Below are 19,316 nucleotides of genomic sequence, written 5' to 3'. Positions count from 1 at the left end.
TGAAGTGACTTCATATCTGTTAAATTCTGAAGCCTCCTGCAGAGTGAAGCTCAAGAGTTTATACAGAACTGGTTTAGACCACTGCAGATATGGAATAGGTAGTATAGCTGTGCAAGGTGCAAGTCACTGTAGCAAGCATCACAAAGTGCTTTTTTTCCTTTTGGGATTGCTGAAATGGGATGTGACACAAGGAAGTGAGAGATGGGAATTTTTGTAGTTATGTTTTTAGTCTAGGATGGTTTTGGATATTAAATGCTGAAGTAATTAAATATGTGCTGTCAAAAATATACTCCAAAGTCATTTATGTCTGTTTTCCTCTCTTCTGGAATCCCATTTTACTGAAGAATTTATTCTGGTTTACAGTCTTGTAAACGTTCAAGCAGCCAACTGGCCATGATTTTCATAGGGTATAGCTCATGGCTAAATTAAGATTTACGTATCTAAATAAGTTATGTAGTTCTCTGAAGTAATGAACATTCACTATTAAGTCACTATGACATATTTTTCACGTGGTATCAGAATCCTAATTTACTGGCAAAGATAGCTGAAGTATAACTAGTTTTATGACCACTTGTTTCCAAAGATCTAGATCTGATTTTTATCTAAGATGACAGGAGCCTTGCTGCTGACATCAGTAAGGTGCCAGCTGGGAGGCAGTAGAGAGGGTCAGACATGGGGATGCAGCAGGTTCCAAAGAAATTCAACTTGGTGGACCTCCAGGTGGTATCATAGCTAGAGGAAGTATCTCTTTTTGCCTTAGCAGCCACTCACGCTTTCAGATAAATTCCCTATGTTATCTCCTGAGCTCATTTATGTAGAACTATGTCTTTGCGCAGATGTAGCGTCCAGAGGAAGTATTTTGTTGTTGTGTTGAATCACAGTAATTCCAAGTGATAGGGAATGCATTGTATCTTTTGGGAAGCTGTTCATGTTTTAATTCTCACTCGGATGTTGTGGACTTTAGCAGTCTGCCTTGGGATTTTACTATGCCTTTGCTAAATTAGAGATCTCTCTCGCAGTGCAAACATCCTTCCACGTAGTTAATTACAGCTGGCACTCAAGTTGCTTCTTCATTATTTCATCTGCTTAGCAGAAGATGGTTAACAATTACTCAGGCATCATAACATGAAATCCAAGGGACAAAGAGGAGAAACCTAACCGTAAAGGGGAGAAATGAAGTATCAACTCAGCCAGAGTTTGTTTTCAAATAGGATTTTAAAGTTGAAAGAATAGGGAATTTGTAAGGAAAGACATGCTGGGGGCCATTACAGATGCATACCAGCACTGCTGGCTCAGCACATTTCCTTTAATGCCTTTGCCTTCTGGCTGCAGGGTGAAGGAGTAAGGCAGATGAACCCAAGAGCCAAGAATCACGACTTCTACTCACATCTGACAATCCCTGCTGCTCAGATTTAAAAGCAGTGTCTCTGATGTGTGTGCCAAAGTCATAAATGCAGCCCATGTGTTCGTGGGCTGTTTTAGAGCACCATATTCAGTGATGATCACTTCATGGCCAGAGAGAGAAAAGAGCTGAATCTGGTAATAGTTGTATCAGAAAGACGTAAGTTGTAGTTAAAAGTACACACAGTTTTGTGAATAGAGAAACCTGGCTTTGTGAATCTGATTCCTATACCTTCCAATATCTAGAAACTGAGGCTAGGGCTCTGAACCTGCTTTTCCTGAAGTCAGTGGCAAGATTACTGCAGATCAACATGAAGCCTAACTAGTAGGTTTCTGGTTTTGTGTGGAGACAATCTCAAGCCATGGGAACAGATCAAAACTTTGAGCATCCTGAGGTTTAAGGTTTAAATGCCAAAACTCAGTGTTTGGAACTACACTGTCATAGTGAGAACTTAAAAAGGGGAGGAGAGAAAAAAAAAAAAAAAAAGAAAAGAAAAAAAGCTTGGGCCTATTTTTTGTGTCTTTTTCCGCTTTTCAGTGTCAAGCTTCTCAACTCCCTGCTGTCCTACCACATCTAGCTCAGAAAATTTTACATAGTAATACTGGCATGACTGCTATGTTGGTATGGTTCTGTGACAACCCAAAACCTTTCCAACCTTCGCTTTAGGAACAGCATTTCTTTTACTTCTCCTGATTACCATGGGAAACACTGTATTTTTAACCGTCACCACCATTAGCAATGAACAAGAGCCTGCACACCATGTTTGTACGAGTTTGCACCAGAGGAGGTGACCCGCTGTCACGCTGCTGAGGCGCACCACCCACCCCTTGCTGTGTTGCGTTCGCTGTTGGGCCTACATAAGCATTCATTAATCATCAGTCGCTGTCAGCGGGCGCTGCTTTTTCCACATGGAGGAGTTCAGTTCTATATTTTTGCTTCCTCTACACCTTTTTGTCAGATTGCCCCTCTGCTGCCATCTGTCACACATTTCATAATGGGTTTAACCTTAGGCATTACTATTGGAACAGCCATTGTATCAGGCAGAATGAGAACAAAAGTTGTGAGGGAAGTTTCTGAAGGTGGAATGATAGTTGCGTTGCAGTCGTACATGTAATAGTGAAAGAGAAGGAAAGAAGCATAATAGAAAGGAGATGCATGAAAATAATGATATTATATGGACTATTTCCAAATAATTTTCACCAATAATCAATTGATTACTGTACAAACACTGTACTGCTACCAGACAAGCACATGTAGACAGCAGGGAGGATGTTGTTGAACAAGCCTAAATTTTACCATAAAAAGAAACGTAATCTAGCCACTTTACAGAATGACTCTGAAACCCTGGACTTGCTGGACAATGCTTTCAACAGGTTTGATTTATTTTCTCCCTAGGCATAGGCTTCCCAGTCATCCTTTTTAATTAATAAAACATTCTTTGTACCAAAATAAAATTTTTATTTAATTATATAGTTGAGATCTCAGGTTTTCACCATAATCTCACAGGTTTAGGGACACCCATATTAGAGGCTGAGAATTGTAGGAGCTCAGTTTCTATCAGAGCAAGGTCCCACATCTTTTTGTGGTTCCTCTGCTTCTTTAGGTTTTATTCAGATATATGGGAGATTTGTATGAATACTTCTCTGTGTAAGAGAGTGGACAGAATCAGATTTTCATTCCCACTGCAGTGAAATCAGTGGAGTTATATTACTGGTGGAAATAGTCATGAAAGTTCAAACCCTGTTTTTTTGTATCATGGGTTTTTTTTGTATAAACCAAATAACTCAATTTTGGATTTTGCCTATGGGGAGAACCTCCAAGAAGATATCAACAGAGAGCATCAACGTTGGGCTGGATGCAATTGCACTAAGACATGGGTGTTAGTTTGCTGACAGCACTTACAAATCTTTCAGCTGACTCATTTTGACAACAGCTGAGTTTTTTGTGGGTTAGATTGGCTCTGCAGGAAGCCACGCCAAGCAGGAAGGAAATCTAGTAGTAAGCAACAGTTATCAAAACAGCAAATAGAGATTCTCTGATACTTATGGCTAAGGAATAAGCAACTTCCTTTGAAGTGGTAGTGATTAGCTTGTAGCTCTTTCATACTTTTTATGAAAGATTGATATTTACTGTGGTGCATTGCTGTGAAATGATTCTTATCTCCACTAATCCACAGTTTAATTTGAAGAACATCACCAGACCCTCTGTGTTTTATAGACAAAACAGGCTGTATAGTATTTACTTTAATGTCTGTTTGGGAACAATTTCATCACACATTCCACACTGACCTTTACACTTCATTTTTTTATCATACTGTCAGAGCATATCTACTCTTTTTGAAGCTATGGCCTGGAAGAGATGAAATAAAATCTCCTTCTCTCCTGTCTGTGTGAACACTGTGGGTTTTGTGAAGATTCTCACGTTCATGAGGATTGAAGTTCAATATTCTGCGATATCAGAGATAGCTTAATATCCCAACGAAGAAGACTATAACCAGAGGTTCTGTTCTTTCTCTCGGATTTTCAAAAATGCAAAGAATTTTAGAAGTGTCTTTAATTACAGTGCAATCTGAACAGAGTAACTCAATTTAGTGTTAGCAACTTGACATGCACTCAGCTGAAGTTCTAGCAATAATTGGGTTTGGCACGTATCTGGAAAGAGGAAGTATTCTGCTGCTATTTATTAACTGATCAAACTATACTCTAAATATCAGATGGGAATACTGAATTATGATCTATATCTTCTGCAGAATATAAAAGATTTGTTATTGGCTTTTTTGTTTTATTATAATAACAGTTCAGCACACTTCCCCTGGGAACTATTAGCCCAGGACTTTCAGACATATTAGCATAGTAACTATTTGCATAGCATTCTTCTCAACTATGAAAATATTATTGGCAGTTTACAGATGTGCAAGTAGAGGCAGAAGTTGTGCCATCACCACATAGCATTGAGTCTATCTGTAACTCTTGGAGCCATCCACTACTTGAACTGATCAGGGTTTGCATTGCTTTTTGCACTTCTTCAATCTTTTAGAGGTCTTGCAATGCTAGAAGAGTAATAAATTATCTGTAGCTGTTAGCAGCTGGTGAATTTCTGAGGAGGCAGTACTCCTTTGTGGATGCAATGATAATATTGCTTGCCATACGGAAGCTGCAGTTCATTGCTAACCTCTCCGGAGAAGGATTTTAGCCACTCCATATTTGCAGTACTAACTGGGTGGAGCTTTGTTTTAATTTTGGAATTCCAGCTTCGGAAGGGTATTTAACAGAAGAATGAACAGGGTTTTAAGAAAAATGAAAAAAACTATTATATGTAAACAGAGTGTTTTAGGGAACTCTAAGGAAATTATACCCTCCTAAGCTGCCCGCATTTCCAGATAAATCACAATCCTTCACATGCAATGTCTGTTTGACTTCCTACAGGAAATGCGTTTGATACATCTTTGTCCATTTTCTGGTGAACATATGTCCATGTTGCAAAAGTCGGCATTACAACAGCCATGTCACGAGCAGTCCTAAGAAAAGCTGCAGTGTGTCTGACTGGCAGCAACTGAGTTCTTCTTTCACGCTTATAGAAATCACAGTGTGTAGCACCAGTACTTGCCAAGAGTGTGCTCACAAGAAGGCAATGCCTTTTCTATAGATGAAGAATGGGCTTTTATTCTGGAAGATGTCAATTTGACAAGTTTTGCTAGGGCTAAAATACCTTTCAGTGATGGAGATGTCCTCTGAAAATGTCTTTTTCAAGTGTCAGTTGTTGCATTATAGCTGACGGTTCCTGTGCTATTAGTTTATATATTGTTTCAATTTTGCAAGCCTGTAGTATTTTAGAAGTTACATGAAAAATTCTGTTTGTTGGTTGCAGCATTGCAAAAGATACACCTGATGGCTGAAAGTGTTGAAAATATGTCAACTGCCAGTTCTGTTGTGTGCTCACAATACAGCCTTGTGCTACTCAAGGCTTGTAGTAGTCTAATGTGTTTGGTATGTGGTTATTGATTTAGAAGTAAACCTTTCTAAATAAGTGCAGTTTTTCACCAGAGCAGTAACATACAGAGCTATTTCATGTTTATCTCAGAAAGCAAGCTGAGATAGCTACATTAATTGTTAGCTGAAATTCAACATAAATTAGCCTGAAAGAACATTATGCTGACATAGATGCGCTCCTTCTGATATCTGTGATGGTTTTCTTAATTAGCTTATTTAGTAGATGTCACTGATTCGTGTATCTTAGATACATCCTTGATTACACTTTAAAATCTAATAGAATCTAACTAAGCCCAGGGATAGCTTGAAGTCAGTCAGTGCAGCAAAGGTGAACATGTCATTCTCTGACATAGCAAAAAGTAGTTAAAGGCTTCCAGATCATGAAACTGTCAAATATGATGCTTAATCAGTAGCTTTTCTGTGTGTGTAATCAGGGAGTTAGAACAGTGGCTAACTTGGACAAGAGAGTGCTAACATTTGGACACATTCTAGTGATATCTCAGTGCTGTTGTGCAGCTCATTTTAATGCTTAGACCAGATAAAACCACAACTGTGTGCAAGCCTGGGTTTTAGCAGCAGTATCTGCTACACAAATGATTTGAAGAGACTCTAGCAGTATTGCTCAGATGCAGACCCTCCTTCCTCTTCTACATATTCCATCCAATACGATCTTTGTTTTAATGATTGTAAAGACTTAATTAGATTAATTTCATTTACCATCTTCAGATAAATTAATGTCATGTGCCCGTACACTGTCTGTGCTCTCAAGTCAGGCAGGCAGTTATATGAGAACTGCTAAGTCACAGTCTGAACTGATGACTGAACACCTGGTGAAGGGACACAGCCAGCCCTGGGAACACAGGGGAAAGCAATTCGTCTCTGCGACTGGAAGGGGTGGAACCTAGTTCCACCACTCCTTAAGCCTTATTTAAGGGCTGGTTGCCCCAGGGAAGAATTTCTCTCTACCTGGTGATCCCTTCTTTTTGAGTATTTGGTGAGCCCTGATCCTTGGGATGGGTAAGCAACTCTTTCTTTGACTGGCTTGTGACTATTGCTTTTTTGGAGTGATTTAAAGCTAGTTACCTGCCTTTCCCTACAGTAGTCAACAGTATTGGAGTCTGCTGATGAGCTTCTTGATCTTTGCAAATCATCAAAAGAGATGCAATGGTAATACCTCCTTACTAGTTAAGCTTCTGAATTCCCTGGTTCAAAGTCACTAATCTGTTAGTGCAGAATATAAACCTCCAGATAATCCTAGCGATGGCCTTACTGCATCAAAGCATGCTCTGAATTATCCATGTTATGCCACTAATAAGCAAGCATTGGAGTAGTTACTGTATTTCGTTCCTGCTTCTAGTTTCTTGGTTTGCAGATCAAGAAAGCTAGTGAAGATGCTAATGTATAAATGCTGCATGGAGTGAGCGGGCTGTTCTGAAAGTGAACTAAAGGACGAGGGGGTGGGTGTTAAAAAGTTATCAAAGTGTACGGTGTCACAGCAGATGCGAATGCAGGTGGTGAGGTTCTATAGAACCTATGAGGCTGGAAGAAGACTTCCTGTACTTAAAGACTGTGGGCTTAGTTCTCTCTGAAACCTAATTCTCTAATATCACTTCACTGTTACAGAGAAATAAAATGGTGAGGAGGGATGAGGGATGGTATGCCTGTTTGACTAAAGAGCAGTCACCATCTAGTCATCTAAATGTTGCTTCTCTCCCTTAGGAAAACTTGCAGAAGCTGGTCCACATTGAGCATAGTGTGAGAGGGCAAAGCGGCCTCCTCCAGCCAGGAAGGGTGAGTGCTGCAGGCAGAACTGTGCCGATAAGGATATAATTTCCGGCCAGCTTTATCTCTTTCTGTGTGGATAGCAAGATTTCAGACATCTACAGGTGTTGTTTTCTGCCCCACTGTGATAAGAGTTGTAGCGCTGGTTTATGTAAGCAACCATCACTCTGGCAGTGCTCTGTGATTTCACATGTGTGAGTGGCCATTGTACTTCTTGCTCCCACTCTCTTAAGCCACCACATGGGCATCATGTTCTGGAGAAGATGCTGTTTTCCTTCTATACTCCTGTTGGAAGGTGTGAAATGCTAGCAGAAACTGCTTGCAGCCTATAAAGGCTCAAAACTTTATTTGGCTAGGTAAGATTACTCTAATCGGGGGATTACATACTTTCAGATTTTCATTGTTACTGTTTTCCAGTGTGCTTTTAATACAAGATATCGCTTTTAAATGTTAAGTCACAACTTGAAACAGTGATTGAGCACCTGGTAGGTAGGCAGGATCAGCCCTGGGGAGCTCAGGTGCATGCAGTGTACCTGAGATGACTGGAAGGAATGGAGCCAGGATCCACCCCTTCCCAGACCTCATTTAAGGGTTGACAGTGGAGGCAAGGGTATCTCACTGGAGATCTCTGCATACTTGAGACCTGACAAAGGTAAGCAGCTTCTTTCCTGTATTCCTATGTCCACAGTTATTATGTATGAGCAAATCCTCACTTGCTGCAGCCTAGGATCTTGTTGGTCTGCTGTCATTGCTGCACTTTCCATTGCATTACAAATATATGAACAGAAACACAGGAAAGAGGATAGCTGAAGCACCAAATGTAAAATTTTCCTCTTATGTTTCCAGTATTGCCAGTTTTCTTAGGTCCAAACTGCTCTACACTTTAAAAGATTTCTTTCTTGAGTTATTCAATCCTACATTTCCATTCAGACCATTTAGCTGGTTACACATACATTCCTATTTACTCACATAATAATAATATGGACAGACAAGGTATTGTGCTTGCAAATATGTACATGTACACAGGCTTAGTTATGTGAATAGGTCTCAATATTTCTTTTTGGTTCGTTTGATTTTTCATAATTAGGGGATGAGTTCTTCTTTTGAAGCCCAGTAGATGTTGGCTATGCAGAAGAGTATGCTGAGGACTGCCTGGTGTCTCACAAGGGAGTTTCTAAACTGTCAGAGACAAATGCAAGCAATAAAGAGCAGCGGGGCTGACACAGGCATAGACTAAGGCTAATAATGAGGAGGGCTAGAAGCATGTGTTGAGGTATCCATCCCTTACTGTGCTGATGAAAGCAGCTGAGTGCTGCCTTCTCACAGAATGTATGTTCTTGCTTCTTAAACTCCAGTATGAAGTCTCAGGATTACAACTTTTTCTTTTCCTTCTAGATCTTTGTGAAAGAAGGAACACTGATGAAAGTCTCTGGGAAAAACAGGCACCCTCGGCACTTGTTCTTGGTAGGATTTTTTTTGTTTTTACTGTATCTTTCGTATCTTCTCCACCACTACGTCATTTCATTGTCAGCAGTGATGTGCTGACTGGGCTTCGGTTGCTATCAGGATGTAAAAGTCTGTAGGCCTTCTATATCCCTGTTAGCACTGCATAGCAGTAAGGGCTGTGCAGCCTTCCATTTTTGCCACAACTCTATACAGCTCTAACTAAGCCATAATTCTGCAAAGGAATGCAGGTTTCCAATGTGCTCAGGAAAATGGAAGCACTGAAGTGCACATTTCCAGTGATTAAGCTTTGCGCTTAAATTCTCCTCTGAGGCCCTAGGAGATTTGATCAGAAACAGAAAACAAACCCTGCTAGTAAAGTTTATGAAAACAGCCTTTGGGCGTATTTGGACAAGATTTCTATCCTTGAAGCTCAGAGGCTAGGTTTTAGTTCCTGATGTCACCAAGTAAATCAGCTGATAACTTTGTGAGCTACCTAGAGACGGTCCCTCTGAAAGCACACCTTCAGATCTCTGTTGATTCAAAGCAGCAGTTTTCAGTTAAGGCCTTGCAAAATTTTAAGACAGTTATGAGAAATTAACCTGTAATCATTTGGCTGGAAAGCCCTTTACATGGATCCAAACTGAACTGGAAAAATTTAAGCATTCACAAATCAAAACATGAGAAACAACTCTAGCACTGATGCTTTCTGTTCTGCATTACACACAACACTGAAAAGTTATAGAGGATCTGAGACTCCAGGCTCGTGAGTTCTGTTTGTTGCAGGTAGCTCACTGTACAACCACAGTTATATTTATGCTTTCATTTGTATGAAGGGGAAAATACTTGCGTGTCATAAAATTTTTGCAATGATTACCTGTTCATGTCTGTGAAATTGAAAAGCACCATAAAGTATTGAGCACTACTGCTGATACTAACATTGAAGTATTGTTTGCAGACTTCATTTTAAAATAAATGGATCACATGCCTGGATTATATATTCACTATGGTCTCTGTAAGTGTTGACAGCTTTTCCCCCTAGGTCTATTATGAGGAGAGATGGCTTATCAGAAAGAGTAGATATTTGCCATTAATTCTTCTTTTTCCCCCTTATTAATAACAATTCCTACTTCTACATAAGTAGGATACACAAGCTTCTCTACCAATTGCTCACATACTGCAGTCATAATCAAAGGTCAGATGAGACAGGGCATAGTGCTGGCACTGCACTTCTCTGATGGCTTCATTAGTTTCATGTATAAAAGTAAATATTTTCAGTAGAGGAAAGTGTGAATTTAAGAGATTTCATTCAAGTCTGCATCTTTGGACTATAAAAATAGTAAGTAGAAATGAAATCATGACTTCCTGGCAGCTGGAAGTGCAAACCACGACCAAGAGTGCTGTCATGCAAAGTATACGATGGACTAAACCATTGTGGTAACTTTAAAGACTCAGAAGGTGCACAGAAGTTTCCTTTCTCCTCTAACACAAATTGAAACCACCTTAGGCTTCATGTACTGTTTCTCTGAAGGGGGGGGCAGTTGGAACTTGGAAGTGGTTTAAAAGTCATAGGCAAAGATCTTTCCTTTAGTTCAGTGATATTTTTATTTATTTATTTATTTCCCACACCACCTGCCCTTAATTGTCTTCTCCTCTGAAAGCTGCTTAGGCTGCGTAGCAATGCAGCGATTGTGAAAATGCAGGAAAGAAAATCAGTGTGAAATGACTTAATTCCTGCACTAACATCTGAATGCTTTTGCATTACCTGCTAACACTGCAGACAGTGTTTCTGTAATGCTGTCACCATTGAAGTGATGTTTAATGGTCTCTTTGGTCTTAAAACTGCTGTGTAACTCTACCAGCGAACTTCTGTCTTTGAAAGTAGCAACTTTTCTAATGCAGTCTTAAGGGCCTACCACCATCGCTGCCTGTGCCTTTTGTAACACTTCCCTTCCTCTGCCAGTGTATGTGGCCCGACCGATGTACTATCTTGGTTCTGATATCCAGGGGACAGAACACACAGAAAGCCCCAAGAATAAAGTCTTCTACATGTTGTCTTTTGAAACTTAAATTTTTAATCCCTCTGTATCTAAGTATTCTGTAACACTGGCAAAATTCAGGTAGAACAAGAACTTGCCCTGTGATATTTATCAAAAAACTTTCAGAACTGTATACTTTTTATGATGCTGCAGTTGCCATACTAGAAAATTATTAGACATGAGTATGTACAAGTATAATTTAGCTTAGTTCTGCATGTAATTTTTTAACTTAGCTACTCAAAATAGTATTATATGAGCACTCTTTTCAAAGTTCTTTGTATTGAACTTACACTGACTATAGTTAACATGAAGAAAATATCAGCAGAAGAGTATGCATTGAAAGATAAACCCCTGCATATCCTGGGAGATGAGCTCATCAAACTGAAGTTGTAGTTAGTACATGCCTGAAGAATTAGGTATGTACCAAAATTGTATTTGGCCTCTTCCTTCAGCCTGTGTTTTGATGGTGTGCACACATGTGCTCAGAATATATGCCCCTAAAGAGAGATCCATCTGTGCACAGCTCAAATGGACACAAATTTGTAACACATGCATTCACGCATTTTTGGGGTGTGCATTTTTGTGAGTGCGCGCACGATGTGTATCACAAGTTTACTTGAGCTGGTGGTTTTGGGCAGGCTGATGATATTGTTGAATGTGGTGCTTCCTGGCAGGATGTTTGGTGAGGTTTGCTGGACGCCTGTTTCCTGAGTCCAGTCTGTTTACAGGGACGTTGGGGCCTCTTTGCAGTTCACTATGGGGCTGCTGGTGCTGGCAGGCCCCCTGACTGCCCCACAATCATAGAACTTTGCAACTCGTACATTGTCTCTTATCTCACCCTTCCAAGAATTTCTCTACAAAGGCTGCTTGTGTTGCAAGTGGGGTGTGGGAAGCTGCTATCAAATGAGAGATTGTTTAATGCTCTAGCCAGCAGGACTGGAGCATAGGAAGTTTCTGAGTCACAGCCTGGAAAATGTAGCTGCAGCGCACATTCAGGCTGCTCTGCTGACACTCAGAAGATGTTTAACACTCACTTGAATGGGACAACATAGGGTTCATAACGAACTATCTTTCAAAAACATTCAAAAAAACCCAAGCATATGGTGGGAGCTTTTTGGCAGGGAGTGCACTGTGGGTGCCAGCTGTTCAGCATAGCATGGATAAACTTGTCTCTGCTGCAGCCTGCAGACTTGATGCTGTCATATTTAGGTGAATTCTGCTAGCAAGGAAAGCCAGTTACTCCTCTCATCCAAACCATTCATCCCTAAATCATTCTTAGAAACCTTGACACTGTACTTCCAATTCCTTTTTGCCCAGAAAACAGAAGTCTATGAAACCCAGCTCTACTTCTGGCCTTGATGCAACTTTACTGTTACTGGACTAAGAGAGTCAGAGCTGCAGAATCCTGGGCAGTTAGTTGGTATTGCCATGTAATAAATGCATAACCTGCATTCCTGACTTGGACACAGCACTGCCCTTAAAACAAGCAGCTATTTAACCAAAGCTGAATGAAAAGGAGATGATTATCTACTTGCTTAGCTGCTAGCAAAAGTCAGAAATGGGAAGGAATCAAAATCCTGAATCTGGATTTCACAGAGCTCTTTGGAAATGTAGGTCTTCATCTAAGCTGTGGAACTTGGACCCGTCTTTAGTAACAGTCCAAGCAGTTTAAGATGCTGCTTGTTCTAGGAATCCCCCCTGGAGTAATGGTCAGACTTGCAGATTCTGTTGCAAATGATTGATTTTGTCTTTCTCTTTATACAGATGAATGATGTTCTGCTGTACACGTATCCCCAGAAGGATGGAAAATACCAACTGAAAAACACGCTGGTTGTGTCAGACATGAAGGTAATGCTTTATCTGTATCATAGGCTGAAATTAAAATTGTACACTGGGCACTCAGTGCTCTTCTGGTTTGTCTTATTTCCAGCTGATGTCAAGGAGATAGAGGGGGTGGACCAGGAGTCAGAAGGAAAAACATAGTATGAAGTAATTATATAAAAGATTATCTGTAAGGTTGTGACTTTGTATGACAGTCTTATTCAGGCTGGTAATTAATAATGCAAGTCAAAATCAGATTTATCAGATTATCAGATCATGAAATCTGAAACAGAAAAAGACTTTTTCTGTCTCTAGCCAATGCATAGTTGTACCCTACAGCACGTTCAGCAGAGCCCCAGGTTGCCAACCAACCTTAAACATTTGCCACTCACAATTTACATAAGCTTTCATTTGCCTGTTTTCTACATGTCCATTGACTTTTTAAATGAAAAATGTTAATGGATTCTAAAACTTCATAGGGAAATGGTGTATTGGGTGATACTACGTGCAATTAAGCAGATATAATCTTTTGTTCAGTAACTTCCATAACTACAGGTTGCAGAAACTGGATACAATTGCCCTGTTCTTACGGTCTTTCCCTAAGCATCCATTGACACTAGTTCATGTGTAACAAGAAATATTGGGCAGGAATGGTCTTTACTTCTGACCTAGCTGGCCATCTCATACCTCCCTCCAAGAACTTTCATAACTGTTCTGTAGCCAATGTGCCAAGTTGTATTTCTAAGAAATACAAAAAAAAGAGTTGAAGTGGCAAGTTAGGAGGTTGGGGCTGAAGAAACCATGCAAGACATGAGTTACTAATAATTAATTTCAATAAAATGACACAAACTGTGTTGGGGTTTTCTGAAAACATGGAAGGCTCATCATCCCAAAGACCTCGTAGTCTGAAAATAACTCTAGGTTCCTTGCTAAGTAAGAATCACCAAAGTGCTCCACTTCTAAGTAGAAAGGAGCTGTGTAACAGATACTTACTGTAGTACATTTGAAATACAGAGTGATTGGTATAATAGATGTTTGTTAATAATATCACATGATTACCATGAAGCTGTGTTTCCTCTAAGTAGCTTTTGCTATTAGTAGACAACTAGTACGGTACATGGCAGGAGAAGGTTTCAGCTGAGCTGAATCTTGGGTATTTTTGGCTCTTAAAGAACCTGGCTGCAGACAGGCATTCACTGATCTGAAGCACTTCATGGCGTATAGTCTACATGTCCAGAAGAAAATTATTTCCATCCTTTACAGAAGGATTCTACCTGACATGCTCTGACATTTGTCAGACTAAATATCTCCTGAGCTTCTCATATGAAAATCAAACTCTGACTGAGAGTTTATCAGTACCTCTGTAGTTGGATTAAATCTTTGTTTTCCCTTTAGAACTGGCGTAATATCGAAATAGAGGACATTCTTTGTTAAATTAGCAATAGAATTGGCAGAAAACCCTACCAGCCACCTCCTTGCATTTAAATAATGAAACAGAGAGCTGGGACATCAGAGATCGCTTTGCATACAGACTTGTACAGTGTAATTCATGTACACCCTTATGTTCATGACATTTGTTTCTAGGTGAGCCGCCCAGTGACAGAAAAAGCCCCAAATGTCCTGAAGATTGAATGTGATGAATATTGCCTGACACTGTCAGCAAGGTACTGTCTCCAAACTGCCACAGCAGAAGCTACATTCTAGCTAAATCTCCAGATCAGTCTAACCAATATCATATTCTTGACAAGTGTTTAATTCTTTTTAAACTTGGTTTTGGACTGTGCTATTGTGATAGCGTCTGAGTGCTTCATTACACAGATATGATATCATTATAAATGCAAAGCTCATAAACTGTAACTAATTCAGTTCATTTAACAAGTGAAGATTAGAACTCAGCTCCTGACAACATTTTCAAGAGAGAGGAAAGAAGAAAATCTCTTTTTAAGAAAACTGAATTCTTTCAATTGATCTTTCACATTCTTTTCTTGTAGCTCCAGGAGTATGTTACATCTGTCTTTCACAATTACACTTTTTAGCTCATACCACTAGTATTACAAAATTGCTAGAGAAAATAGAAAGTAAGTAATATTGTGCAGTAGATATAAAAGCACTTAGTAGTGCTTAAATAACAAAGCCAAAATTAAACTTGACTGGCAACCTCATGGGACTTTCTATTAAAAAGATCTTCACTATTGTATTTGTGTAGTGTTAGTACTAACTGCAACTGGGAGTCAGCATCTCTACTCTGGGATTGTAAACTAATGGCAGAAAGAGATTATAGGTCAGTGTTTGACCAAAGGATAGCAGTGTACTGTATTTTTTTCATGCTTCTAGTCCACAACTATCTCGCAAATTTACCTAGATCTACAGCAGAAAGGTGGATGGATTGATTTTCAGATGTAGATTACTATAGAAGACATCCTGGTAGCAATGGTATTACAATTCTTTAAATAAAAAAGTCTTCAAAGCTTTAAGTACTTTTACACGGTAAGTCTCTAACAACAGCATGGCTGGAAGCAGCAGATTTCCCTTAACTACACAGTGCAGTAAGCAGACAGGGAGGGCACTCTCTTACTCAATCAGAATTTGAAGCTCTTATTTTCCTAGGAACATTTGCAATCTGTGGGCAGTGCTCTGATACCTGTCAAAGCCTTTTTGTCTGGTTCCTCTTATAACCAGCAAATGAGAAAGTATCTGAGATTTCCTTAGATCTGCATACTTATCACAGCCTTCAAAATATGCACACAGTACTTCTGAATTACCTGCTGACAATTACAAAAGTGGAAAATGTTTCTTTGTTGTAGAGGGAAAGTAGCTGCTGCATGTGCCCTCTATCCTGGGCAACTGAAGTTGGCATCTGTAGGAAGACACCTGGGATGCTCTGCTTTTGTGCTCATGCCAAGTCTGCTTAGTTAGCTCAAACTAAACATGTGTGACCATCAGAAGCTATATTTCTTTGGTAGTAAATAGAATCAGGGCTGAAGACTGAGGTCACCCTTCTGATAACAGCTGAATTGAAATTGACTCTTATCAGAACACTGGGATAGAGACCCTTTATTTTCCTTGTGCTGCTCATTCTGACCAATCTGCCCTAGGAGCAAACAGGTATTTTCTCCTCTCCCTTTCTGTGCTGGCTGACAGAGCTGATGAGACGCCAGTGGGACAGCATACTATCCTAACCACAGTGCTGTACTCACCGAAGACAGAAAAGTACTAGAAGACTTCAAGCATCCCTGCAGACTGCATCTTCTGTTGTTTGCACAGCAGTGCTCCTGACCTGTTGTTGACAGAAGGCCAGTTGTTGACAATCACAACCCAAGTGTCTGTGCTTTTACACTTGCAGAAAACAAGGTGAATGTGCACTGTACAAAGGCAGTAAAACTTTGACCAAAGCTCAAAAGTTGGCATAAGTATATGAGAAGGCAGCACTGCAAAGCCTTTGTCTCCCATTGAAAAGCTATGTTCTTACCTTGCATTAAGCTGACAATAGATCTGATTACAGAGCCTTTATGGAGAAAGCTGATACCGTTGTTACACTGTTGTTTGCATGTCAAAATATGCTTGGACATAGGGGTAACCGTCTAGTGCCATTATGAAACACCAGAGCACTGGGAGAAAGCAGTCGGTATCCCCTCCCTAGGGGACTAATACGGAGCGACAGTGACAAAATCCCATCCCTGTTCAGTTTTTTGTATTCTCTGGCTGCCCCCTGCTGGACAGGAGAGTGCAGTGACAGTGTGACCCTCTATTTGCCTGAGGAAGAGGGTGTGAGGCGGCACAGGGATAACCCGCAGTGTAGCACAAAAGGGCAGTCACGCTCAGGCTGAAATGTAGCAATGGTGAATCAAAGTCAGAGGTTCTCTGAGCCTCGGAAGTTCAGCATACATTTATCTGAGCTTTCTCATGACCAGTGAAATAGCTAATTGAGAGGCTGGTGTCCAGTGACTTAATTTATCTTTCTCATCAGCAGATCGATGCTGTTCCCACCTTTATTAGGTTAATAATCTGTAATTACTGACTGAAGATGTTTAGTGGAACAGAGGAGAGGTTGAAGGTATGCATTAGATAACAGGCTTTTACTACCAGATTTCCCTCTTGTCTATCTTCATCTCTTCACCAAAGAGCATTTAATTTACGTTACTGTAGGATTTCTCTTTATTTATTTGTTTTGCACTGGAAGGGACTTATTTGGTTTTTCAAATCAGGTCTTAATTTGCAAGAATTAGGAATTCTCAAAGAATTTCCAAGAATGATAGAGGTTGAAGCAGGACTTCCTGTTAGTGTTTTGCAGGCTTTGAATGCGTTTCATCTTGGAAATACAGGTTATCTCCTTGAGATTTTCTAAAAAGCCTAATTTGATTAGACTTCTGATAGTAATAAGGACTGACTATTAGTGCGACTCTTGTCAGAGATTATCTCCCGTATCATAGGCCCTTGGCGTGCAGAGGTTAGCAAATATGATTTACTTTTTTGGGAATCTCTTTGCTGCAACAAGCCTGTTGAATTTTACAGAAGCTTTATGCTCAGAGTGCAGAGGAATGCCAAGTCAAGGATCATTGATCAAATCTAGCATTTCCTAGCTCTCATTTTTTTTTAAATTTTTTTAAGATCACTAAAGACTAGTTATTCCTAGATATCTTGTTCGGTGGCCTTACTGAGCATAGTGTGTCGAAGCTACAGCTGAACAGCAATTGGCAGTGATGCCACTACTAATTTTTAAAAGCAACTCTAGTAGGCAGCTTTCATGAAAGTGGCTGGTGTAGCTCAGAGATGAGAACACACTGAGATACATCTGTTCCACTGATTGATGCTAGCAACAGCCAGAGCTGTGCAGTTTTCAAACAAACAGTATGCACGGTTTGAAGTCACGGCATAAAAACCATCTAATATCTATCTAAGACGTGCAGCATGGTTAATGGTTCTAAAAGAGCAAATGCATTTCATAAGTAAAAGGCATTAAGGGCCTTGCTGCTTTTCTAGGATGGCTGGACTAGTAGAGAAGCAGGGTGCTTCACTATTGCATCTAGTGCAAAGGGGGCAGCTTGAGGCCGGATTGGAGAACTGCTAGTCTCCCTGCGTAACTGCAACGCAGGGGAATGCAGGATTTGCTTTCCAAATTGCTGTCTTGGTGTCCTGCCAGGAGCATGGAGCTTGTCTGTGATTGAGCTAGAGAAAAACGAAAGCATTCACAACTTTACCATGAGTGATAGATTTCTTATTTCATAACATGCAGATCATCTAAGCATCTCATACTATGTGCACTAGAGAACATAATAACTAGGATGAACACAAAAGAAGAAACACTTTTATCTCTGATGTTATCTAGGATTGAGCAGTTCATAGCAAAGTCAGAGACTACTTTGGAGAAAAAAAAAAAAAAAGAGAGAATGCAGTGCCTTCACAGTCACAGTAATAACTATAGAGGTACACTAATCATCCAGAAAAAGTGCAAGTCAGTTTTGTTCTTGGCTTTGAAATTACTGATTCAGTGCACTAGCGAGTAAAAATAAAAGTTCAGAAAGTGAAGCTTTTCTCCTCTGATCCAAAAACCACTTGTTTTGGTCCCGGATGTACATGGTATTAACTGCTTTGCTGTGTTTCATTCCACAGCTCTTGCTTGGAAAGGGATGACTGGTACAGCTGTATCAGCAGACACATCCCGGATGACTACAAAGCTCACAATACTTCCACTTTCCACAGCAACGTGGAGGTAAGAGGAAGCTGAATCTTTCATGCTTGAAGGGGAAAGAGAAACGGGAAGGGAAGAAGTTAGAAAATGCTAAAATGCAGAGTTTCTTGGGCAAGATATCCTTAGTAATTCCAGTAAGATCAGAATGCAAGCCTAAATGACAAAGCTTATTTACAGTGCATGGCTTTAGAGACCACCTCTGAAATGTTAATCGCAGTCTGTATTCTGTGGTCTTTGCTTAAATACAAGTTCACCTGGAGGAAGACTAGCAAAATTTGTTCCCAAACAGTAACCATCTTTACTGGTCTAAAAATAGACACAAATTCTTATCCTGGTTTTAGATGGAATTGAGTGGATTCTCTTCATATTAGCTGGAATAATGCTACATTTTGGCTTTTGAAGAAAAACGAGCCTATTTTAGTTGTTGCTGAGATGTGCTGCACACAACAAAGGACATTTCGGCTTCCCCCACTGTACTGTCAGAAGGAACTGGGGGTGCACAAGAAGCTGGGAGAGGACAGAACAGGGACAGCTGACCTAAACCAACCATACTGTATGACACTGTGAAAAAGCTATAAAACTGTGGGTGTTTGCTGGGGAGAAGAGAGCCATTGCTTGGGAACTAGCTGGGCATTGTTCAGCAGGTGGTCAGCAATTGCATTGTGCATCACTTGTTTTATATACATCCACACACATGCATATATATATACAGAGAGAAAACGGGGATCAGTTTCATACTGACCATGGCTCCATAGGCTTGGATAACAGGCAGGCACATGCACAACTGCAGCCTTGTGTATTCTAAGAAACAGGAATAATAAGTACATTTACTATAGTTGTTCCATATATCCAGATCTGCCATGGAAAGCACGGATTATGTTTGGATTCTGTGGGGATAAATTCCTTTTTGTGTGCATCATGTTTTGCACTGGAAAATAAACAAGCTTATACTGATTTTTGGTACTTTCTCTTCTGCATTCTTAAAACTGCCCCAGGTGTAATGAAATAATGAACTAGGCTTCTTTCCTGCTGAAAACTATGGAGCTGGAGTTTTTTAGGGTTAGTATTTCAGAAACCGCCAAGAAAAAGATGACTTTACCTCATGACCTTGTCTGCAATTTGCATATGCAATGAATAAAGTCCTTGCTTCA

At 40.1% G+C, this 19,316-nt stretch overlaps 1 protein-coding gene across 7 annotated transcripts in view; it reads left to right on the top strand.

Moving 5' to 3' along the window:
• The window catches only part of FGD5 (FYVE, RhoGEF and PH domain containing 5), a 103,447-nt gene that overhangs the window by 77,350 nt on the left and 6,781 nt on the right, over positions 1-19,316 (top strand). For 3 of the 7 annotated variants that reach the window (XM_048957438.1, XM_048957436.1, XM_048957435.1), the window contains exons 11-15: positions 7,111-7,182; positions 8,569-8,637; positions 12,420-12,503; positions 14,061-14,140; positions 18,087-18,186. In XM_048957438.1, coding sequence (XP_048813395.1) covers positions 7,111-7,182; positions 8,569-8,637; positions 12,420-12,503; positions 14,061-14,140; positions 18,087-18,186 — 405 coding nt within the window. The other 4 variants (XM_048957440.1, XM_048957439.1, XR_007379300.1 and 1 more) reach the window with 4 other exon arrangements.

Source organism: Lagopus muta, chromosome 11 (assembly GCF_023343835.1).
Source record: "Lagopus muta isolate bLagMut1 chromosome 11, bLagMut1 primary, whole genome shotgun sequence".
Lineage (NCBI taxonomy): Eukaryota > Metazoa > Chordata > Aves > Galliformes > Phasianidae > Lagopus > Lagopus muta.
The sequence above is the reverse complement of the archived record's forward strand: the minus strand, read 5'-3'. Positions and strand labels throughout refer to the sequence as shown.